Raw genomic sequence first — 25254 nt, forward strand, 5'->3', positions numbered from 1 at the left:
TGAAAGTATAAAGATTGGTTGCTAAGGTTTGACTTGTACGTACATGACATTAGAATGAAAGTATAAAGATTGGTTGCTAAGGTTTGACTTGTACGTACATGACATTAGAATGAAAGTATAAAGATTGGTTGCTAAGGTTTGACTTGTACGTACATGACATTAGAATGAAAGTATAAAGATTGGTTGCTAAGGTTTGACTTGTACGTTCACCTTTGTACTATTTTATTACGAAAACAAATCAGAAAGTTTGAGAATGGCCACTTAGTTCTCATACGCTTTGTTTATTAACCTAACAGTCTGTCATACAATACGTAATTCTAAGTCGGTGACAAAGCCCATACCATAATCAGCTTTATAAGCGTAGTTTCGAGCTGTATTGTTCTCATCAGCCCAGTTAGGTTGAACATAAAAAAGGCCCATCAGAGCTTTTCGCACTGAATGAAGTGCATAACTTTATTTGGTTCTTTTTAGAAAACCTAAAAATTTCTGACTTAACTGAAACGTAGAAAATTTAGGAAAATGACATATAAAGCTTTATAAATAGATACTGCATTAGTACCTTGTTTAATTACTACATTTTTCTATTTTACAAGATTAATATATTGAAAATAAAAGCAAACTACAGTTATAGAGAAATATAAAACGTGTAAGTCGACTACTGTTAATGATTTTTTTTCTATTGTATAAGTTAGTGTGTAATATTTTAAATATACCAAACAGTTTAACAGTTATTATGGATAATTATGTTGATAGATGTGAATATACAGAATATCACATAATAATTAGTAAAAATTGTTTGGGTAAGATTGAAAGTGTAATTAGATGTTTACAATCTACGAGTAAGTTTGAGTAGTATGAAACAAATTACTTGGTATTACTGAATCCATAAGCTTTATTTTCGGTACTCCGAATTTAGAGTAATAATCATTGAACATATTCATTTAGAATTATGCTAGTTTTATTTGAAAAGATTCTTGGACATACCGTGGAAAGCCACGAAACCTGACAGAAGAAGAAGAAGAAGGAGCCCACGGAAGGCTGACATCCCATCACACATGTGGTAGCTCCAAATCGTTTGTGTCCACAAACGCTTCTTAGATCAAGAACACGCTGAGTCTGCCAACGATGATCGCTAGCGCATCCAACTAACAAACAGTAGGTTCAGTTTCTCAGACACACTACATGGCATCAGAAAATAAGCAGGAAGCAGAACGCGCGCTTGCGCAGGTTCATTTCTTCCCATGAAGCAGTGCGATGCTGGCTCTTATAGATGTTAGAACGTGTTTATTGCCGGTCAAAGTTTGAAACTTTAATTTCGGTCGTGTTGTAAATCTGCTATATCAGACTTCAAACAAGAGCGGGTTTTGAACAAAATATCAGTGACGTTCGTAATAAATAATTGAATTTAACTAATGAAAGTATTTTAAGTTAATTATTCAGTTTTCTGTAATTTTTGATTTATCTAACAATATAGTTTTATTCATGATATTGTTCTTGTAACGACAAATTTAGGTTCTTTACAAGATAGAGTTTATTTTTATACTACAGCGACACCTATATGAGACGCTCAATAATCTGATGTTTAATTTCTGCTTTAGACGCCAGATGTCCTTGCGTGGCGGGCGAGTTTGAAGATCTCATCAAGCGAATTTAGCCATCTTGCCATGTGCATTGTACCACAGCGCCTCACAACGGCGCGGACTCACAAGAGTGTCTTGAGAGCTACAACAGACAACCGATTTCATCAGACGGTTTAGCAGGCTACGGTATCAGTCTTGTCGAGTCGTAGGACTCAGAGACACCTAACACAACTTGCTTGATTGCACGGCGGCCGGTCCGCTGAGTTGAAGCATTAAACGGTGGGAGAAAACTGTAATCTGGCAAAAAGTCTTTATTAAAGGGAAATATAGATATTAGAAGGAAAGTGTTCTAATCGCTATTAACTAAAACAATCACATAAATATACACACACACACACATATATACTTGCGGAGGATTATCTAACTGCTTAACTTAAATGAAATAAGAGAGCGTCATGCACAGTCAGAACCTTCTGCTGGTCATCTTCTATTGCTGGGTTCAAGCCATCACTGTATATGCGAAAGGTAAGTAACACTAAATACTCTTATCTATAATAATCTATATTTCTATGTTTTATGTAGAAATGCTGATACAGTTACGCCTATTTTCGAACTCGTAACATACACTTAAGAAATACGGTTTTTTAATTTCGGTTAGTAAATGTAGGTTTTAACTAAAATTTTAAAACAAGGAGGCTGCACAGTGAAAAAAACAATGAAATTTAATCGCAATCATTAAGACGTCAATACTTTATTTTGTTTTGTTAAATAATTCATTGAGAAGAAATGGAATTATTTTCTTCTTTACTGCGCTAACTTGTTTTTCATACTTTATTTCTTAGCTACCCGAGTTAAATGTAAATGTTATGTCATGTTGTCCTTTTCCTGGCGCAAGTTTTGTTAAATCAGCAGACTATTTTGAGGCAATAATCTCTCGATTATTTTCATTCCAAAACGAATTTGAACTTACTCGATGATCAACTTCATATATATTTATGTATGTATATTAGTAGAAGCATCTCTTTATAGATCAGTTGTACACGTTCTTATTGAATTGATTGTTTTTTTTGTGTGGATATACAGTGGTTGTTTGTAGATGTGACAATATTCAAGATATTGTGTATTGATGTAGAATACATTTTACAACAATTCAATGAAATAATTTGTTGTGATTATGCATGAAGTCCAAGTATCAAATTTTAACTTGGCAAGTATTAAAGTGTTATTGATGTCTAGAGCAAAAATCACTACGATATACAAGACACGATCAGCTCATCCAGAAATTCTATTACATGCCTTGTTGCTCACGTTAATGTTTCTTGGCTTCACTTAATCTCATTCACAAATTGATTTTGTAGTAATGTATGTTTTAAAGGGGGTACATCTAAGATGGTGTAGTCATGAGAACATCATGTTTACGTTTTGTTGTTTGTTAAGAGTTCTAAAAAACTAAGATAAATCTATAAATCCACAAGCTAACTCGTTTCTTTTATCCACGAACCAAATGTGAAAAAATAAACAAACAGCAGAGGGGAAGCTATAAACATTTGTAAGTGAACAAGAACATTTATAAGATTAAAGATCACTTCATATTTTGTACGATAGATTTCGGATACAGAACTAAATCGCTTTGGAAGACTCGTAAAATATCATTTAGTGTAATCTCTTTTTGGTTCCGAATAATGATATTAAAACATAATTTATTTGTTTTACTCTAAGATTGCGATGAGGATAGTCAAATTAATCTGTTACTATATCTTCACCTAGCAACTGGTTATTTTCAATAAATGAAAAGTGGTATTTGTTTCCAAATTATCTTAGGTTTATTTGTTGTCAGTTTATTATATTTGTTAATTTTGAAAACTTTAAAATAAAGAAAAGTAAACCTTTGGTAGACCTCGTATACTAACTTTCGTAATACGTTATGAAAGGTTTTCAGTACTGCCAACAAAATTTGTAACATGCTGCCGAAATATTGCCCTGGTTATGTTGCTATATATTCACGTGAGCCTAATTACATGCTTTTTAAACGATGCACACAAACAAAGTTTTTGAAGAAACTGTATTACTTTTAAAGCGTTATGGTGGCTGTTTGTTCTCACTGCTTTCAATACATTAAAAGTTTTCATATTCTTAAGCATATGAAACTGGCTAACGTTTTATGAAAAGTCGTAAGGTTCTTAAGGGTTATGCATTAAAATTCTTAGATTGAATTTCATGGAATATTGACGACCAGCTTAAAACTCATCAAACAGACTAAAATGAAAGATAAAAACAAACAATGTTTTGGCCAAGAATGCTAATAATGAGGTTATACAAATGTAGATTCAATTCAGTTTAATTATTTTAGGATTATGTTTTGTGATTCATTCATATTCTAAGACATAAAGTATTTATAATCAGTTTTGTATACATGATTCTGCTTAATAGTTTATAAAAGACTTTTTAAATTATTTAGGTTCTATTTCATATAGTTAGCTTACTGTTGATCAAAACTACGGCACGATTGTTGCTCAGCAGAGAATAAGCTCAACCTAAGTGTCTATAAACTTATATATGTGTTATAAACTCATGTTACGATGGACCTGAGATCACTCTATATTACATGTCATCTTAACAATATCACCTTATAATGTTGAACATTTATAATATAAAGAACTATGATAATACAAAAACAAACCTTCATATAAAGCTCTATTCAACTAACCTCTAAAAACAAAAACTTAGAATTTTAAAACACAAACTTATGAAAAACTATATTTGATCCTTTTTGAAATCGGGATTTGAAAACAATCCTGAAACTCCAAGATGCAACCATAACTGAATATTTACTCAAAAAATATATGTTTACCCTTCGTATTATTTAGTTACGTTGGTAGCCTCTCGGTTACCGTATTTTACATCAGGTTAACTTTTATGTATCGCACATATATTTGTATACAGGAATTTCACTAAATATCTATTTTTAAACTGACTTTGGCCGGGCGTGGCCTAGTGGATAACATATTAGAGCTCTGAATCCAAGAGTTCACGGTTTGCGTTCTGTTGCAACAAAACCACTCTCTGCACTTTAGTGCCGTGGGTGCGCTATAAGATTGAGGTCAAATTCACTATTAGGTTACGGAATAGTAGGCGGTGGGTGCTGTTGGGTAGCCACGTTCCCTTTAGTCTATCAGCTGAAAATTAAGGAGGGCTATACGTAGATGACTTTGTGTAGCTTTGGAAATAAACAAATGGATTAAGTTGATTGATCTCATTTTCCATTTACAGTTTAAATGAACTAAACAAACGTCCCCCAGTAGAAGACAAAAATTTAGTGAAAACAACAACAACTAATTTCACACAACGTAGTTGATTAGGACACTTTTTACAAGACAAAACACGTCTCTGCGTCTTGCTAAAATAGCGAGTTAACACTCAATTATACTGATAAAATCATTGGTTCCGATTTCATTAAAAAAATATTTCAGATATAAGTTTTAAAGTTAATCGAAGTTTCTACTATCTAAATTATGAATAATTTCAATGTTCTCTTTATTTGCAACGCTAGATAAAGTGAAAAAAATCTGATAATGGCAAATAATGTAAAAAAAAACAACAACAATAATGTTGTGAGGTGAAACTATAAGCAAACATGCTCGTTATATATGGCTGCCAATCATTTAACTAACGCTCCCAAAACTTCCATATCGTTCTGTTTTTGAAGATAAAAAATAGTGTTTTTGTATTCCTTTTAAATTTATGGCCCTCATATTTTGAAATTATAAGTATGTAACAAATATTTCTCTTCTCAATCCAGAATAAAATATCTTTTGTCTGTTCGATTTAGTTTTAAAATCATGAATGCTTTTGGTCCTTTATTAAGTGGCACGTAATGATGTGAGTGTATCCACGTGGTTGTGACAGTTATCAGTCGGATGTTGGCTTAGTATAAAAATAACAATGAAATTATGTAAGTATTCACGTGTGAGTCAGTAGAAGTGATTGTTACACACAAACTTCCTTGTTAAGCTGTGTGTCAACAGTACTGATTAAAGTCCGCTGACAAAACGATTTTCAGTTTGGAAGGGCGCCTAACCAAAATGTTCAAGCCCCTGTAGTTTGATTTTATAATTTCATTCCTTTAAATGATTTTTCTGTTTGAGGCCGCTATATCAAAACTCATGACCACTTCAATTTCTAATTATGAAATAGTATGTTTGATTGCACTGCATTGCCCTCCAAAAGGCAACTTTCCATGACCTCACTCAAGCAGGAAGGTCATAACCGACATGACTGCTACATCCATTACGTATGCTTCATCAGGAGCAAAGAAATATTGCATACTTATCTTCGATACCTATAGAAGTGTACATAAAGTAAAACATTGAAACGCCCACATTTCTTTCTAATAAACTGAACTTCTTCTGAATTATCCAATATTATAGAATATGATTTCAAACGTTCAGGACAGCAGCGAATTTTTTGTTTTTACAAACAATTGAAAAGCCAGGCTTATGAAAAAAATAAACTAATTCTTCATAATGTTGGTGAAAAGTCGATAGTGGCTGTACCTGTAAAAAACATTTAAGACGGTGTTTTTCTTTAAAAAAAATCAATATATCTTGGTGATCTTACTTTTCCGACAAGTTATTGCAGGTTATTAAAAATGATTTACAGTTTGAAATTAGAGAGGTACAAATGGAAAGTGTCATATTTTCTGTTTGTTTTTACCCTAATGATAACTATGACAATGTGGATGTTTAACTAGTTTTAAAACACACTTGTGTAAGTTAATTGGCGGGAATTGCTCAAAACACACTGTCAAACTAGACAAGCCTTTATAAACTCATCCAAGGAGAGAGTTTACTGCTTGAATTCACAACACCAAGAAATAAAGTCAATTGGGAAAAGATCTGTGGAGCGGGAAGCTATCTGATGGAGTTTATTCGCTGTTAAGGAAACGTTTAGTATAACAACACACTGTGTCGCTTCATCTTACTGATGCCGGTAAACTGATGCATTATTAGTAGAGAAGACCATTTCACCATATGTAGTCATATAATAGCTAGAAGTACTTCTCTAAATTCGCAAAAAAAGTAAAATAACAAACGAAGTCAATATATCTTCACTGAAACTTCCACTCTAAACTGATAAGCTCATCATTCTGTTTCTGAGCTTGATACTTGCTTTGGATTATCCTTGGGTTGGTTATTATTGGCGAACTTAGTAACACACGTGATTAAACCTATAAATGAAAATCATTGCTTACGTGTTATTAATATAGAAATGTTTTTGCCATCTGTGAAGATAATTTTTCAGTCAGAACGTTTTATTAACTTTATTTGTTTTCTTCAAACAAAAGCAAAATCGGAAAACTCGAAACTTAATATGCGCATTCAGTATGTCTATCGATATTCTTCCGGGAAAAACGTCTGTAATAAACTATTCTAGGTTACTGTCATAACCTATAGGGTACACAATTTGATCATATGGTTCTTTATGTTTCTATAAATATATAAAAGGCACAGTGAAGAATATTAGAATAAATATATATATTTTTTGTAAGTGTCCGGAAAATGGTGCATATAGAAATAGATATTATACAGAAGTGTATTAATTGGAGTTTCAAGGAGATTATGAGAAAATGTTGAGTTTTAGTTTTGCTTTTCGTTTCCCGTAAGTATTACGGATTGTAACGACCAGGACAATTGATTAGAGTTAAAGCACTTTCCAAGTCTAAAAGTTTAGTACCTGTAGGCACAACAAGACTTATTTTGAAGATAAAGGGACTAACGTGAAATGATATCTGATTGTGGAGAGAATAACGTGACAGCAGTTTTCTTTTCTTCTGTATACCATCCTTTTTCCGATCTAAGGTTTCTTTAAATATATATATATATAGTCCACTAGCTTCAGGCTTCCTGTTCAAAGGGCCATGAATGTCCTCTCAGCTTTAATGAAGCTCCACAGCTGCTTTAATTTGTGGTTGTTTCCCCATTCTGCATTCGATTTTTCCACATCCAATGTAATATACTTCAGGCGTAAGGAACAAGAATGCACTGAACAAATGGTTATTAGCGTACTTCTCAAACTTTTGGATGGAATGTGATCACGGTGGAATTCAATGTTGTAGGAAGTAAAAACGGTGGAACTTTCATATTGGAAGTCTAAGAATAGTACGTGGGCACTTAGTCTTTACGTATTGATGAGGCGCTCGTACAATACATCCCAGAAGTCACATGGCACAGAGGTTAACAATAGTCGGGTCAGGTTGTCACGTTGTTAGTGACGGAATTCCAGGTGATGAACTCAAATAAAGCAATTATGATTAGGTGAGTGTTTAATCTCAGAATTAACGATAGAGTTCTAGCTATGTTGGATTTTTAACATTTGGCGGTGAGTACTGTTGACTTGCTGCATTCCCTGTAATATATCAGTTACTTTAGGGACAGCTTGCGTCCTTTGTGTAGCTTTTTAGCCAAATGTTTAAAACAAACAAACATTCACATATGGAATACATACATGCCCTGAATAAATATGTTCTACTGCGTGTTTGTCATACAATCATATTTCTGAATAAGCAAAAAGATAATATAATAGCAAAGCTGCGACATTTAAAATTTCAAATAAACTGTCGTAAAAAGAAAAAAAAACAACAGAAAACGTGTGACTGTATGACCACCTCTATAATAATAGTTTTTAATTGTATGAAAAGCATGGTTGGTAGGTAGCTTTCAGCTATAGGATATTGTTAAAATAGAGATCTTGTAACGTGACCATATTTCATTCTACTTCCGTTTATGTTATCAAACCTGAAACTGAATTATGTACACAGTTAAAGGCAACTATTACTGTTGTGGGTAGAGGTGAAATACGTGGTATTTCACTGATATATATATATATAATTTCACTAGTCGTCAGTATACTACAGGATGCTCTCTCTCAAAAATCATAAGTTATAAGGTAATTTCCATCGTTTCAAGAAATGCTATTTGGATGAGGTATAAAAACATTCTTTAGAACGGTTAAATTTTGAACTGAAGTTGTTTTTACTGCAAAATAGTGAAATTTGTGTGAGGATTTTCTCCATATAATTAAGCAGAATACTGAACAAACTCATAAGAAAAATGATAGAAGATTATCATTAAATATATTGCTATAGTAAGTTTGGGTGAATGATAAGAAAATGAATGATTTTTTTGTGCTTATTTAGAAACATTCCGAGTACTCAGCTTTAAGTAGATTTCCTACTTATAAGAAACTTTTCTTGTTTTATCTCATTGTTCAGTTTTCCATATTAAAAAAAATTCTTTTATCACTCGCTTCTAAATAGACTTTGTTTTGTTTTTAAGTGCTTTAATTTTGTGGCATACGAGGGAATGCAAACTTCACGTGTGTACTCGCTATTCAGTACAGCTTCATGTTCTTTAGTGTATCTTTTCCACACATTCTGTGAAACTGTCTCATATCACGATCAGCTTTCTCTTGCATGTAAAATATTATTTTTGTACCTGAAGCTGACGTGATTAATCTCAAATTGATCTGATTTTCAACCAGGAAAGAGAGGATGGTGTAGAATTTGTTACAAGTTTTCTTCAAGGTTGATAACTATAAGTATGAGATGGACAAAGCTTGAACAGTGTTACAGAGAAAGTTCCTCTTCTCTTCTACATATAAAAGAAACAGGGAGAAATAGCATCTTTTGCTCTATTATCTTTTTATCATCATGTCTTTCCAGTCACGATCGGAAACTGTCATAATCCGTGGCAGATGAATAGAACGAAGTCGGAATTGAAATGAGTGTTCAACCATCACATAAAACGCTGGTCTGAGAAGATATATATAGATATGGTGGAATATAGAACAGGAGATACATCCTCTAATCATATTATGGGGTCCGAAGTCTGGAAAAATATTTATCGTCCAGAACACACATTTTGTCAGCAGACTATCAATCCCTTTAGAATAACAAACGTTTAAAGTGTCTAAAATAAATAACATCAAGTATTATAAGCCTAGAGCATGAACATTTCTATGACAAAATTCCAGAGGATTAGATTTTAAGCTCTAATGTTTCTACAGCTAATAGCTATCTAGATGAGTGTTTGAGAGGTTTTATTAGAATATATTTGTTTTCTTCTTAATTACTTGCAAAAATATCATTATCTATGGGAGGGTTTTAGCAGTACAGTTCTTATAAACTACCTAATTAAAGATTCTATTCTCTATTTTAAAGGCGTTCAGACAAGAAGCTTCAACGTAGCACTAAGAACTGACAATATGGTAGAGTAAGATATTACAAATTGTATCACGTAACTAGTCACTTTCAAAAATATTTGTAAACAGTCCATTTTTATTTTTTATGCCACTATTACGGATTTGTTATCATAATTCAATCTTTCTTATTCTTTCCTTTTCTATCTTTTTTTTACTAATTCTTTCAAACTACAAGATTCTTTTATACAAAAACTCAAATTTACAAATATTGTGTATCGCATGAATTATTAAACAGTAATAAACTTTATAGTCGATTAACATTCAGATGTATAATTCAATAATAGAAGTAAATTTTAAAGATTACGCAAAATATCAAAACCGTGAATTCCTGAACATTTTAGAAAACCCTAAACTTGAAGGTTAAGCACGTGCGATGTTTTTGTTGTTTGTTTGGCAAAGCGATTCCCAAGTAGAAGGCTATAAAGGTAAGTTTTTTTAACGTCCGTATAATTCTTCGTCACAAAACTACTTCATGGTAATACCCCATCTGATTAGACAAAGACTTATTATTTATTGAAAACTCAAGCAATATTGTTTCCTAGGAAAGCATTAAGATCCACTGATCACACAGAATATTCTATTACTATAATGAAGTTAAATGTTGCAGTATTTTTGAAATTAAACCCGTGAAGCCTAGGTGTGAATGTTGGCTTTAGCTTAATGAACATATTCAACGACTTTACTTGGTGTGGATTCCGGTTCTTTATGATTATGAAAATGAGCTGTATATAACATCTACTGTTTTATCCTTCTTTGAGATGGTTTATTTCCGCACTACTCCTAAAGTAGTTCGTTGAGGACCGAGAGATGAAGGAAAAGGAAATGAAAATATGAATGGCATAGTTCATTGAAGATGAATGTTCAATGTGAAAACTTCAACAGTTTTCTACGGAAATGAGCTCGCGCTTTTATTGGGCGAGACCGCGGACAGCTAGAGAAAAGCAATAGTGAAAAGATTAAAAGACAGATATAGGAATACAATACTGTTATATAGTTTTGTTCAAAAGATTCGCATTTACGAGAATCAGAATCAATGTCAAAAGACGCTCTTGTAGATAGATGTAAATCAAAGGTTGTAAGAAGGGAAGATAGGCCCATCCATCATGCTATGAAACGCACGTAGAACCGAGGACATGGTTTTGGAGGAGACGATAAATCAAACGTACCACAACAATTGCACAAGAAGACGGATACAAAGCCAGTAATATGGAAGCATTACAGGTGTATCAGAAAATCATAGCATTTACCAAGAAAAGAAAAGTAGGGTAAGGGCTAATTAGGTTTGACAAGTATTTCTTATCAGGACAAGTAGGATAATGTTTGTTTCAATTGTTTTATATGTTTAAAATTACAATAAAACTAAACTTTAAAACATTTCTTGGATCTAATACTCGAAACTGGTGGATATGCTGTAATAATAACTTACAAGGTTATTTTGTGTCATTAAGTTTCAAGTTACGTGTTTGGGTTAAAAGATGGAACATTATATCAGAATCTTTGCGAACATTCCAGTGATCACTTCCTTGTTTTATCAATTCAGTGTGTTCACTTATGAATATAAAATATCTCGTTTTTCATTCTGCGAGAGATTTTTGAAAATATCACAAGTTTACTAACTTCATTAAAAGCCTCAAACAATAGAAAATAAAAAAGGTACTTTTTTCATTACTATCTAAGAACTGAATCCTCCAGATGATAAATAGGTAACGTACATAGAGTTGATGCATTAGAAGTGCTCTCATAGTGGGTGAAAGGACATCATTAGTTCCTTAATAGTGAATCACTGGTTTTTTTTATACAGTTTCCGTTAACGTGCATTGACTTCTTTTAAGCATCTTCTGCTATATTTTCTTCGATGGTAAAATTAAATAAAATTTCATTTCGGGTTAAATTTAAAATGCTTAAACTATGTCGCTGAAAATGAAATAGAGCTTATTACATTTTTTTTATTTAAATCATTCGAAAAAAAGAATCAATAACTTTTTGTGTTCAGTTATAGGAGGTATGTTTGTGAACTATCTTAAGATCAAAAATAAGTTAAGTCTTTTGTTATTCTTTATCATAATTTTATGGCCTTTATTATAATATCCTTTCGTCAAAGCTAGTAATAGAGTAAATTAGTTGCTGTGGTTTCTTTTGAAAAATATGGTTACGAAAATACATAGTTGTTCCCAGACGGATCAGAGGTAATCACAGAAAACTCATTGTGTAAGTCCTTTAATATTTACAGAAAGTGAATAATTAATCATATTAAGAAATATGTAAAATATTAGAGAGCTATGTTTGGAAACTGTTACTATACCGATAAAAATTAATTACTATATCCAGCAACGCACGCAATAACTTGGATAACCGAAGAAATGTCTATTAAAAAGATGCGCCAATGTCTGGTTCATGTCCTCAGAAATCATTCTTCTGTAGCGAAATTATAATGTACATCGCTTACCAAATGCGATCTTTGATTTACGATCATGTATTTCATTTAGTTGCATTATTGTATTTCATTCTTTCAGAAAATCTAGCTGCATTGAAGAATGTGGTAGTTGATGTCTTACTGCAAAATCATTTCAGTTCAGGGAACTTCATTTTGGCTTGAATCTGAATATTCGGTCTATTGAACTAAGATCAGTATGTCTCGAGTTGCGTGTATTCATATTTTTCTTTCTTCCATTTTTTTCAGGTAATACAATTGAAATTATACTGCTCGAAAGAGAAACACGCAACGGCTTATGAGGGCTGTTCTCAACGTGTAAAAGTTACGATTGCTTGTGAGGGCTGTTCTCAACGTGTAGAAGCTACACTGCTTATGAGGGCTGTTCTCAACGTGTAAAAGTTACGGTTGCTTGTGAGGGCTGTTCTCAACGTGTAGAAGCTACACTTCTACACGTTTAGAACAGCCCTCACAAGCAACCGTAACTTCTACACGTTGAGAACAGCCCTCATAAGCAGTTACGGTTGCTTGTGAGGGCTGTTCTAAACGTGTAGAGAGTTTGCATTAAGCAAAACGTAAAATCCAAAGAGTAGGTTGAAATGAATTACCTACATAATTCAATTACGTTAACAGAGGAATTAATTGTGCTGCTTTGAAAATATTAAATATTACTGCTAGGCCTTGTGGCAAGGTTTTCTTTTTGGTCTTCTCTTTGCCGAGGCCCTGATATAGCGTTTTATGGATCTCGTCCGATTGCCGCATAAACACACTCTGTACTTCGGTCCTAATCTGTGTAGGTAGCTTGACTGATCAGAACTTAATGACAAATGATCACGATAACAACATTAACTCGTCTATTAAAATCTATTTATATTAATGTCACACACATATAATAAAGTTAAATTCTAGTTCTAATATTTGATAAATATATGTATGTGTGCATATGAGTCTGTGTTTATTCAAACCACACTGTCTCATCCTAACAATATAACTATGTTGTTTGTGGTAACAATACTAAACTTGCTGAATAAAAATACAATGCGTAACTTTTATGATAGTCCCTAAATAATAAGATAAATAATGGTATTAACCTGGTCGTGAAAATCCATTCTTTTTTGTTCTCGAATGTCGTATTAAATTCCCGAGTTTATCCTGTGCTGTATCAAGCCTAAAATGGGTGCGTCATTATTTTCAAAATAGACTAACGATTATCCTCCAGACTACTTTAGTATGCATGAAAAACCCAACACTGCCAAGCTTATTTATCGTTCAACCGCTCAACGTTTGTCCCGAATGTCTTCAGCGATTCACGCCTGTGCCGGGATAGTTAAGCTTGTTAGTTTTAACACCTTCGGCTCTACAACCTAAATAAATGTTCTAGCATCGAGTGTGCCGATGTCGAGTGATTGATTGATCGTTTCTGGTAGGAAATCCGAGGATTTTTGGATACACGAAAACACGCGATTTAAACCTAGAGTGATGATGGATTATTTTAGATGAGGTAGTGAGGGAATTACCACAGGCCTGACGAGAACAGCTCACCTGCCATTGGATGCAGGTCATGTATTTTTAAAAGGCTTAATTTTTATCATATTTTTTTAAATTTTTAGTAAATGTGTAAAATTGTGAGAGCACTCTTTTATGTATATCATATGAAATCGATGCAACCAATATACAATGTATTAGTACGCTATACAGAATTGTCCATTCAACTATTTACAATATAGAAAACTTTGTTTTAACAATATAATATGTAGAAGTGAGGCTTTAGATACCATAGATTATCACTGTGGCCGGAAAATAGAAACTGAAAAAAGTCACATAACAAAAGTCAAATACCAAAGAGGAAGTATTACTACGATGGCCGGAAATAATGTCACAGGAAAAAATTCACAAATTTTTTAATAGCCATACACAGTTTAAAGTAATACAACAACAAAATGTTAAGTTATTTATTTATTGAATAATAGCATGATGCATGATATGTAATATTATATCAAAAGTACATGACAAACACACATTAATAACACAGCTTACATAACATTATGACATTACATGTATATCAAATGATATTGTCTTCAATGCCGATAGTTAACACGAATAATCCAACTGACGCCACGAAGAAACTCTGCCACAGTTTGGCGAAGCTCCCCACAAGCGACACAAAAGTTAATAATTCAATAATTTAACTTCTATGAACTTAAAAAATTATAAACATAAATTTTCAAATTGTGACTTTTTCTTTTCGTACATTCGTTGTCACGATTCCATAAACGTGTAGAAAATTGTAAATTTAATTAATTTTTTTGTTTTTATGCTCAAATATAATTATCAAGAACGGGTAAGCATTGCATGTTTGGATGCTCATGATCCAATAACATGTAACATCTACAAAAAATACTGTCAGAAGTTAATACCGTTATAAAAATGTATAACTAATGCATGTTATAATGTTATATAGTAATAATGAATTAGTAATTACTACATGTTTTTATTATATCTATATTAACAAAAAATCAAATAAGGTTATTGAGTGGAATTCTATATTTTAACATCCGAAGTCGGTGTTATTGATGTCATCATGCTACCCTTGAGTCTTAAACCTCATTACGTTAAGTAATATCACAGACGTAAGCTCTAGTTCTAATATTCAATATATCTACGTGTGTGTGTCTGTGTTTATTAAAAACTGGTTATCAATTTAATTGCAAAACTTTTATCTACGTGTGTGTGTCTGTGTTTATTCAAAACAATTTATCAATTTAGTTGCAAAACTTTTATCTACGTGTGTGTGTCTGTGTTTATTAAAAACTGGTTATCAATTTAATTGCAAAACGTTTATCTACGTGTGTGTGTCTGTGTTTATTCAAAACTGGTAAAACTTTTGTTTGAAACTTCTGGCATGTTTTTGTAAATATTTATTTATATTTCTGGTTTTTAAAGTAAAACAAGAGGGGGAAGTAAATGATTCGTAAAACATTTGAAAGCTTAAAGAAGAACATTTTACCGGGAAAGTGTACGCAAGTTTTCTTACTAGTGCTTTTCAGGGGAACAGAACCAAGGATCTATCATATATAAAAATAACAGTACTGTCTGTTGTATGTGCATGTAGCTACTTCGCAGGGTGTGGATGGATCTTCACAAAAATTGGTGTGTAGTTTCATTAGGTCCATGCAGGGGTACACATAAATGTTCCTTTTTGCATTTTGCAGTTTTCATGTGCGTTTTGTGTTTTTTACAACTACTTCGCCCCCTCTTGATGGATCTTTACCAAATTTGGTATGAAGGTTCATTGAATCCATGGAGACATACTCACAAATTTTCAATTTTGCAGTTTGTATGGGCGTTTTTTATAATTACATATAAGGGAAGCAACTTTTCATATCCTAAGATAACCTTTCTTTAATCATGAATTTACACAAGTTACGTCCAGAGAACGGGTATTCCAGCTAGTATTATATACAAATTTTCTTTTTTTTTGAAGTAACGATTTATGCAGATGTATAAAAACAAAGGCGGGAAGCAACAAGTATGGTTATAGTATAAATCTTTATGTCCGATTTACCTTTTTTTTCCTAAATGGAAAGTTTTGTACCCTCAGACCCGGCAAACAATACCTTTTCGTACACTGTTTCAGTCCTGCAAAGTTGCCTGGCAACCGAACACATATCTTATTTTTGTCTAGCTTCAAGTTAATCCCATTACAGTTTACTCGTATAAAGATGCAAGTAATGATAAATAATTAGATATGTTAAGTGAAACCTCAGTTGAAATAACCAGCATATTATAATATTCTCGTATATATAAATGCATATATTCACACACACTTTAGAACGCAAAAATATAATCGATATTAAAAGAAAAACGAATAGATAAATTTTGTATAATCTGACATACTAGCAAAACTAAAGCAAAATATTTTTATTTTCGGTAACGCAAAAGAGAAGTAAAATAAAAAAAAAGTTCAATTGAACTTTCTTAAAATCTTTGATTTTTCTTCAAATGATCTGTCGTAAGAGTAGGTAGAAGAAAATTTTATTGTGCATATAAGAAATTCAAAACTGCAACGTGTAATTAAATCTCAATTCATATATATTCGTTTGTATAATTTTCTTCTGATTACTTTAAACTTTTAATTCTTTGTTGATAATTTTCAACAACCAGTTTATTCAGAGAAGAAACTAAGAGACGAATTAGGCTTGAAGGGAGTAAGTTAGAGACAGACAGAAGTTTTGTTATTTTTATCCTATTGTAAAACTTTCCGAGTGTTATTTTTTTCTAAGTTTCTCTTACCTTCTGGTATTGAAAATAATGATCTTGTTCTGTACATCGTCTAAAGTTTCTCTAGATGAGTTTAGAAAAATAGGCATTCTTGTGAGTAAAAAGCACTCTGTGAAAGTGAATAAAATAAAAACGTTCTATCTAAGTGATATATTAAGAATGAAATCCTAGAAAAACATAATAATAGAATGAACATGCTCCTTGTTCGCTTTCAATTTAAGGTAGTTGTTTTGGTGGATCTGTCAAATCTCATCAGTTCCAGCTGATTTTGTTAAGTTTTTCAAGAATGTCTTAAAGGGAAATGCGATAAACGATTTCAACTCTGTCGTGAAGGTTTTTTCAATGGATGTTGCTTAAATCACATTTTTAATGTTTTACTTTCTAAACAGTATAGAAGGAGAAAATAGCAGTATATTTAGTTACCCACAGTGTTGTACTGCATCAGAGCTCAAACTACTGAAAAATATTACTTCATTTAAACTTCAAACCAACTTGTTTATATATATATATTGTTCAATGAGTGTTGGATCCTCAAGTTGCATCATATTGAATTATTATATGTTTCTACCTGTTACAACACTCAGTGTAGAGAACTGATAATAACTGTGTAAAATACGTAGTAAACATCAACAGTTATTACTAATGGCGTGTAATATTGACCCTGTTGTTGCCTTTATGTGTCTCTTTTTTGTGGATCGTTTTTTATTAGAGATTACGTATCCAACAAAAACATGGACTCGCAAGCAGCTTATTGTATAGACATTTTAGAAAAAAATGTTTAAGAATCCAATGGCTTCATATAGATCACTATAGTTAACTGTAGGGTTAACAACGGTTTATCCGATAATGTATATAAAAATCAGCCCATTAGAAGTCATATAATTGTCAAATGAAACAAAAACCTGTAAAATATCTTTAAATTGGTTACTTCATCTGTATATTTTATGATTTCTTGTGAGGCTAATGAGTGTACATTGTGCAAAGGCAAAAATGGAAGTTTCATTAATAACGCAGTGCTTCTCCCCTATTGCATCATTTACTTCTTGTGGCATGGATCGACAAATGATGTAAGGCGTTCGAAATTATTTTTCGAAAAGTCCCATGCACAGCTGACAAAAAATGATGGTTTGTGTTGGCTTAAGGAAAATAAGGTTTTATCCAACCTGTAAAAATTCCGACATTGAATTGAGTCCAATATTTAAATCACATGATCAGAATGAGTTATTCACAATAAAATAATACAATATATAAGAGCAACTTTTACTATTCAAGAAATAATATTTATTGTGAACAAGGTTTTCATTTATCACCACAAAAATTCCAAGTTAAAACTCCAGCTAAATCAAAACACTTACATCCTCATTAGAAAATTCACAAGCTTTAGCTTACTGGTTTATATACTGATATTAGCCATTCCCGCATAAATTATTTTCACTATAACGAGACAGCACAATACACTAAGTTCTACTTATGTCAGTCTGTATTTTATACGGATGTTATCTATAGCATTTTGACCAAAAAATAATCCGTGTACTAATTAAGAAACATTATACTAAATACAAACAAATTAAAACGTACAAAATTATAATAATACCTATACTTACTACTTAAATAACTTTACATATAAACGCTTAGAGTGTGTTTCTAAGTCTAAACATATGAACAATACCAGTAAAAAGTATTTTGTTGCGTATGTTCGTGGGTAAATTTACTAACAGCTAGATCTTTTTACGGCATTTAAACATTGCATGTGATAACATTCCTTTAAACATATTTTGCTCACCCTACAAACTTCACTGTTTAATGCCTGGAAATATAAATCTTACACCAAATCCAACAGTTTTCTGTTGTAGGTATAGATATTTATTGTTATTGACCGATAATTTGAATTTGTTGATAATAATTTATGTTTCATTTGCAACTTCATTTGCAATCAGCCGGTTCTAGTTCACTACAATAGTTTTTTTATGAAGTTTTTATTTATATGTAGATTTTGAAGAAATGCACACCAATAAAATGATAGAAGTCCGCTTTTTCCAGGCATAACTTCAAAACCTGCACTAAAATAAAAATTTATAAGACAATAATTGAAACACAAATGAAGATTAAAAAGTATCGCCGTAATGATAACATGATCCCCCTTACCTGAGGAATCGAGTGATATCTGGAAAATATGAGATATCGCTCGATTCCTCTGAGAATAGGGATCATCTTTTTATTACATTGATACTTTATTCTTCTTTGATATTTCAATTACCGAACCAATCAAAAGAGAAGGAAGCAAATATACTTTCTCAATATAATAAGAATAAAAATAACACAAAGGTACTGGCATATAAATATTATTAGTGTTTTTTTTTTAACCCGAAGTGCAGAAATTACAAGCAGAAAAATACTGTATGCTGATTGAGATTCTCAAAACTAGAAATTCTGAAAATTATGCTTCAGAGAGCTCTAATTTCACACACACATATAAAACTATTATACAGATTTATTACTTTCTACATTTATAACATTTTTACACTTACTAAACGTTATTTCACTAGAATGAAACCGAATTCTCCGCAGACTAGTGTAATAATGTTTAATTATTTGCAGAATTTTTATCTACCGAAATAATGGTCATTTGCAGTTAACGAAATAAAATAAGAGAGCTTGTTCTTTTTACCGAAATTTTTATTTTATTTCAAACAGCGATCATTTCTAGACTTTAAGTCTCTTTCACAACTTTTGTTTCACGAATATTAATATATCTAGTCAATAATGACTACATTTACCTAGAACATGGACATATTGAAATAATTACATGATCAAATTCAAGATAAACTGTTTTGTTGCGGAATGTTTTATAATGGTAAACAAATTCCAGTAATTGTTTCATCATAGTTCAATTCTGTTTTGCCTTTTCTGCAAGGACTTATAATAATTAGTACTGTTATAATTCATTTGTCCTCAGAACAAAAGTTTTTTATATCCGAGAACGTTACAAAATAGAAACATTCTAATTACATTGTGTTTTATAGTACAAAGTTTTTCTGTCCCTAAATAAACTCAGTTATGATTAGAACAGGGTTTAATTTCATAGTCTTACTAGACAATAGATCTCCCTATGCGATTAATATTTTTTTTAGCTGTCGAAGCTTTACGAAATGTGTCTTATATTTTTTATTTTTTGAAGTGGAGTGGCACTGCGGTAGATCTCTGGATACGGAGCTTGCGAGCCAAGTTCGAATTCGCCCTTTACCACAAAATATTTCCCACACTCTACGCTGTGAGTGCGTTATAAAAGTGACAGTCAATCCCTCAGCATGGAATGTGGGTGGTAAAGTGCTTCTGACCTGGTTGTCTTTTCTCTGTTCAGTAGTTTAAAATTAGGGACGCGTGGCAGATAGCCTTAGTAGCATTGTCATAAATACAAATACAACTTTTAATATACATCATTTAATGTACAATCCGAATATTCAACTGTGTTTCTTACATTACTATTAAACTAATGAAATTTACTTAAATAATACCTGATATAAAATCACTAAAGAAAATACGTAGCCTATATTAATAATTATTTTAAAATAAAAACCACACTCTCCTGTTATGAATAACGTGTTGATTTACGCTACTCTATTTGATGTTTTTTTTTGTGTGTGTGTACAACAGACGCGAAATGATGTATGACATTGATTTTTCAAATCGATTAAATATATTGAGATTCATTCCTGTTCTCCTATGACAATTCTAATCAATCATAGAGCTCGAACAGCTATTTTTTTATTCTCCTCAAATGAGAATATGATATTATTGTGAAAAATTACTCGCAATATCCTCTATATTTTAAATCCTTCGTAACTGAAAAGAGGCAAAAAGAACATTTTATTTCAACGTAACAGAGAGTAAAAACAACAACATTCTTTGACTTTGAAACAACACATTAATAAATTACATATAAATCAATATCTGAAAAGAAAAATAAACAAACAAGCACATCACAAGCGCAAAAATTTCATTGGAGTATTACAACTTTGCTAATAAAATTGACATAACATATAGTTAATACCTTTGTTTTAGTATAGTTATACTTTGCACTAAGCCTCTCAGTGGCACAGCGGTATGTCTGCGGACTTACAACGCTAGAAACCGGGTTTCGATACCCGTGGTGGGCAGAGCACAGATAGTCCATTGTGTAGCTTTGTGCTTAACTCCAAACAACCAACCAACTTTGCGCTAAACGTCTTACGATAGATAAGCATGAAATAGACATATTCTTCTCCCAATGAAGGATTCAGGTTAAATGTATATTTCAAATGTTTTGATGCTAGGAAAACAAAATAAACTAGGGCTACAGATAGATATGTTTTTTAAATGACACCACTGGTAGAGACATTTAAATTGAATGCTAAGTGCAAAGATGAGTTCAATGTCAGCACGCTGTTTGTTAAACTCCTGTGTTACCCATATTATAGTAGATAATTCCGAAAACATTAATCACCAAATTATTATTATTTCATAGCAGAACACATCCCAAGTTCATTGCTCCGGTTGTTCCAATATGGCGTTATTACACAACACTGTAGTGTATCTTCGGGGTTAAGTATTTTTTATGGCTGTGATTATAATATTCGATAACAACTGATACGCCCCATGTGGGTTTATTAGCAGTGAAATGAATTTGTTCAATAGAAAGTAAAGCTGCTTAATTTTGACTTGGTTTTGTAATCTAGAAAGATAACAATGATTACGAAAAAAAAAAAAAAGAAACACGTGGTCTGAAAATAAAACAGTAGTTCGTGGCTTTATTTCCAAACAAATGTCGACCTTAGAACTAACCTGAACTCGCTGGTTCTATATTAAAACTGGCTGAAGAATTGAAGAAGCGGCTTAATCTCATCACTGTTACTATGGAAACAATCCTAACCGAGTCAGTTTTGTTTATGAAAAATAAAAAATAGTTCCCTTTGAGAATTATCAACAAGTAAATTATTCAACAATATAGAAACATGTATGGTGTTTATTAAATGAGCTTGGCATCCTTCTAGGCGGCCAGAAGACGAAATATATTTCGCCACGTTGTAAAATTAGGCAATAATTCACAAAAATGCCATCAAGTTATTTAATGAAAAACAAAGACATGTTACGTATCTATATAGCTGCAATAAAATATCATAAAAACATTCTTATTTTTTTAAAGTTCAGTTACTGACATCCAAAACTAAATTTGTGATAAAGTTTGTGTTACTCAAACTATGTATATGATAGTTAAGAGTAATAGAAAACCCTAGAACAAAACTATGTATGAGTTGCGCTAGATATTTTAGTTTAAGTGATAATAACTTTTCGTAAACCAGTACCGAAATAATAATTTAGGCATTGTTTTTAAGTTATAACTAAATATTATTGTTTCATAGACTGAATGTTTTTCCTTCTGGTAACAATAATTTAAAAAATACAGCCAGGTTTGCTGACTTACACTTAGTGAGGTCTATATCCTCTGTTATAGTGGAGTTGTTCGAAAATGATATGTAAAACTTCTTTTCAGTGATCATAATTTCAACTGAAGAATAGTTGACGATTTAGCTTATTAACAGATACGACTGATCACTAGCTTAACTACTTCCCCTCTCCCTGTTTTTCTGTGTTAGCTTAATAAAAAAAGTACTTAAACTGTAATAGTAGAGTACTGTGGTGATTAATGCAGTGTGATGAATTTAACCTTTTGATAACACTGATACAGCGAAACTTGGAACCGAAATGATTTATTCCAATGATAACAATGATTTTGTATATAAAGTAGTTCCAAAGCTCAATAAACTCTTAGGTAAGGATGTATGCAATGCAAATTTTGCTCATCACAGGTTAATTGTAGGATTGGGTACTTCAGGACGTATATATCAAAGGTTTTAAAGAGGGTTTATAATTTACTTCTGTAATATAAAAATACAACAGCTAAATACCAGTCACGCAGGTTTTACATCTTACGTATTGTGCGTAGTTGCTGTACGAACAAACAGTGTAAGTGAATATTATATGTTTCATTTAAAAACAACTGCCAAAGTCAAATTTCTTAGTAACGTAAGTCTACCACTAAGAACTGTACGTGAATATTTCCATGTCGAGTGTGGTTACAGAAAAGTCAAAGCTATAAAACTAATCCAGTACGGGAAAGTAAGGAACATTAACGGGTGAGTGAAACAGTTAATTTCTCGTGTCCATATACAGGTGAATAATTTATAAAGTTTGATGGTATAAAGTCTCATAAAATGATGTACATGCTGTCAAAATTAATACAAGCACTGAAGAACCTATAGATTATTTATAAAGTGCACTGAATTCATCTGAAAAAAAGGAATAACAACAACAACGAAAAACAGTTTTATTTCACACCATTACAGTTCTATATCTTATATTTTATCCAGGATATAAGCAATATTTTCAATAAAAGTATATATATTTTTTTCAATGAAGAGTATGATCACAATGTTTATGAGGGTTTCGATACACCTGGCTTACGTCTCACGTGCTTCATGTGTGCGAGACGCACGTCAGCAGGAATATAAAACTGCACATTACAAAAGTTCCTTGAGAAATAAACAAGAACAATTCTGAAGATTGATTTATATCATGCATCTGGTAGTTCTTATTGCCGGTTCTATTCCGATGATATCTTGTAAAATTAATTTAATGAACTTATGAGTGAGAGCAAAAAAATACAACAACAAAGAAACATATATGTAATAATATGCTAACCCCACTATACTTGAGATATATATATTGTGGTGAAGAGACTTTTCGACCATTATCAGGGCTCAGAAGGTCAGCTGGGGTGTACCAGACATAGTTGTGGTCTAGACGCTATTTATATCATCAACTTCCTAAACATAAATTGTTACGGTGTAAACTAAATCGAATAAGCGAAAGGTAAATATTATAGATTTTTACTTAAGTCATTTACAATTCAGAAATACGGTAAGGTTTGATAAGATAATATCAGTTATTTATTCTTAACACCAATTGTTTAGTTAAAATTATTCAGAAGAACTGGCGAACCATCAAGCTAGTCGTAAATTATATATATGGATATCCTTGGATACCACTGGCACTGTAAGACCAAATGTAGAGCGTAAAAAGTAAAATAATTATGCAACTTAATATATTAAATCAAGAAAATTTTATATCACACATAAGTCAATTAGTTAGTTACCTCTGTGTAAAAACTGCATGGGAAACTGTGAATTTCTTTATGGAAGTTTAAGTTGAGAATACTAGCAGCCACTCGCAAAACATTTGCGGTCAAATTAGTATCTTTACTGCAACAGAACTTCTTGTACAGGATTTCTAGAGTAATCCAAAATAATTCGAATAGCAGACACCGAAATTTTATAAGTTATAAGTTTATTGAAACTTTTACACATACAAATAGGCCAGCATGTTTTTTTAATTTTTCAACGAAATATTATATTTTTTAAAAACTCTCTGACGTTGAACGAAGTAACTATAACCATCAATTATAGTAAAATAAAATAAATCAATCAGAGATCACCTCTTTTAATAACATTCCACATATATAATAGCTTTAATATGTTCAGTGACATTGAAGTAAAGATATCAGTGGCAATAGGCAAATATGAACCTACTAGTTGGTATTTTCAACGTGAACGGCACCTCATCGATTATAGCTGGATTATCTGTTATAGTTATAACTTCCTCATACCTGAAAATGCGGGACGTGATCAGTAACATATTGTGGATCGAACCTTTTATCCATTAAACCACGAATGCCGAATATAAACTTAACAAGTTCGATCTAATCTATTTTAACACTTAAAACGACATGCATATTAGTTAGTTATTTTTTGTCACAGTATTTTATATTCTAAAGGTATCACATAATGTTTGAAAATAAATGACGTACAAAACAGCTAAAAATGTTTTATGTATATTATTTTATTTTTAAATGAAGTACAAAACAGCTAAAAATGTAAAATAAAAGAATGTGCATAAATAAATGAAGTACAAAACAGCTAAAAATGTAAAATAAAAGAATGTGCATAAATAAATGAAGCACGAAGCAGCTATAAATGTAAAATACAAGAACGTGTATGGATGAACGGTATCAGTATTTCACCATAACTAACCTGGAATCATAATTCTTTTAATTATTAGGTTTACATTTTTGGTTGTTTTGGAATTTATATATTTACAACATTTATATTTACCTTTACGGCACCTGTATTTGATATATTTCGGTTCAGCTAGCGAAAGATATGGAAAACAATTCATTAAAACACGATGACTCAGTTCTCTTTTCCAACAGTTACCAGATATCTGAGAGTTAAGGCTCATGGCGGGAAATAAGTTGAAACATTTTCTACCAATCTGTATATAAGTTGTCATTTCTGAACAGACGCTGACTTCAGCTTAAAGACATGTTCATCATGGAAGAAGCAGCAGTGTTCTTTTGTCAAATTCAGCTCATTAGTTACTTGAAAACAAGGTCTGGTTTGGGGAAATAGAACTTTCTGCCTCTCCTAAGACTAAGCTGGTACCTTCCTCACGCCAAGTGAGAGAGCTCTAACACTTTTACTGCTGTTAACAACTCAACTAACTGGTTTTTACATGTGAACATATAATGTTCCAACCATGCATTACTAGATAAGTTCAAGTATTTCTTATTCATAAAGTAATGTTTGTTTGTTTGTTTTGAATTTCGCG

The 25254-nt window shown here is 31.9% G+C and overlaps 2 protein-coding genes across 8 annotated transcripts in view; one reads left to right on the forward strand and one right to left on the reverse strand.

Annotated features, from left to right (window-relative positions):
- The window catches only part of LOC111088141, a 137651-nt gene extending 136517 nt beyond the window's left edge, over positions 1-1134 (reverse strand). For all 4 annotated transcript variants that reach the window (XR_002612750.1, XM_022397265.1, XM_022397251.1 and 1 more), the window contains exon 1: positions 985-1134. Coding sequence is in view for 3 of the 4 variants with exons in the window: in XM_022397265.1 (XP_022252973.1) it covers positions 985-1057 (73 nt within the window). In the remaining variant the exon portion in view is untranslated. The remainder of the gene's footprint in view (positions 1-984) is intronic.
- A 607-nt stretch (positions 1135-1741) lies between these two features.
- LOC106468300 (hemicentin-1-like) overlaps positions 1742-25254 on the forward strand; it is a 130048-nt gene continuing 106535 nt past the window's right edge. For all 4 annotated transcript variants that reach the window (XM_022397277.1, XM_022397289.1, XM_022397306.1 and 1 more), the window contains exon 1: positions 1742-2105. In XM_022397277.1, the coding sequence (XP_022252985.1) occupies positions 2036-2105 (70 nt within the window). In that variant the 5' untranslated portion in view covers positions 1742-2035. The remainder of the gene's footprint in view (positions 2106-25254) is intronic.

Source organism: Limulus polyphemus, unplaced genomic scaffold, assembly GCF_000517525.1.
Source record: "Limulus polyphemus unplaced genomic scaffold, Limulus_polyphemus-2.1.2 Scaffold87, whole genome shotgun sequence".
In the NCBI taxonomy this organism is placed as follows: domain Eukaryota; kingdom Metazoa; phylum Arthropoda; class Merostomata; order Xiphosura; family Limulidae; genus Limulus; species Limulus polyphemus.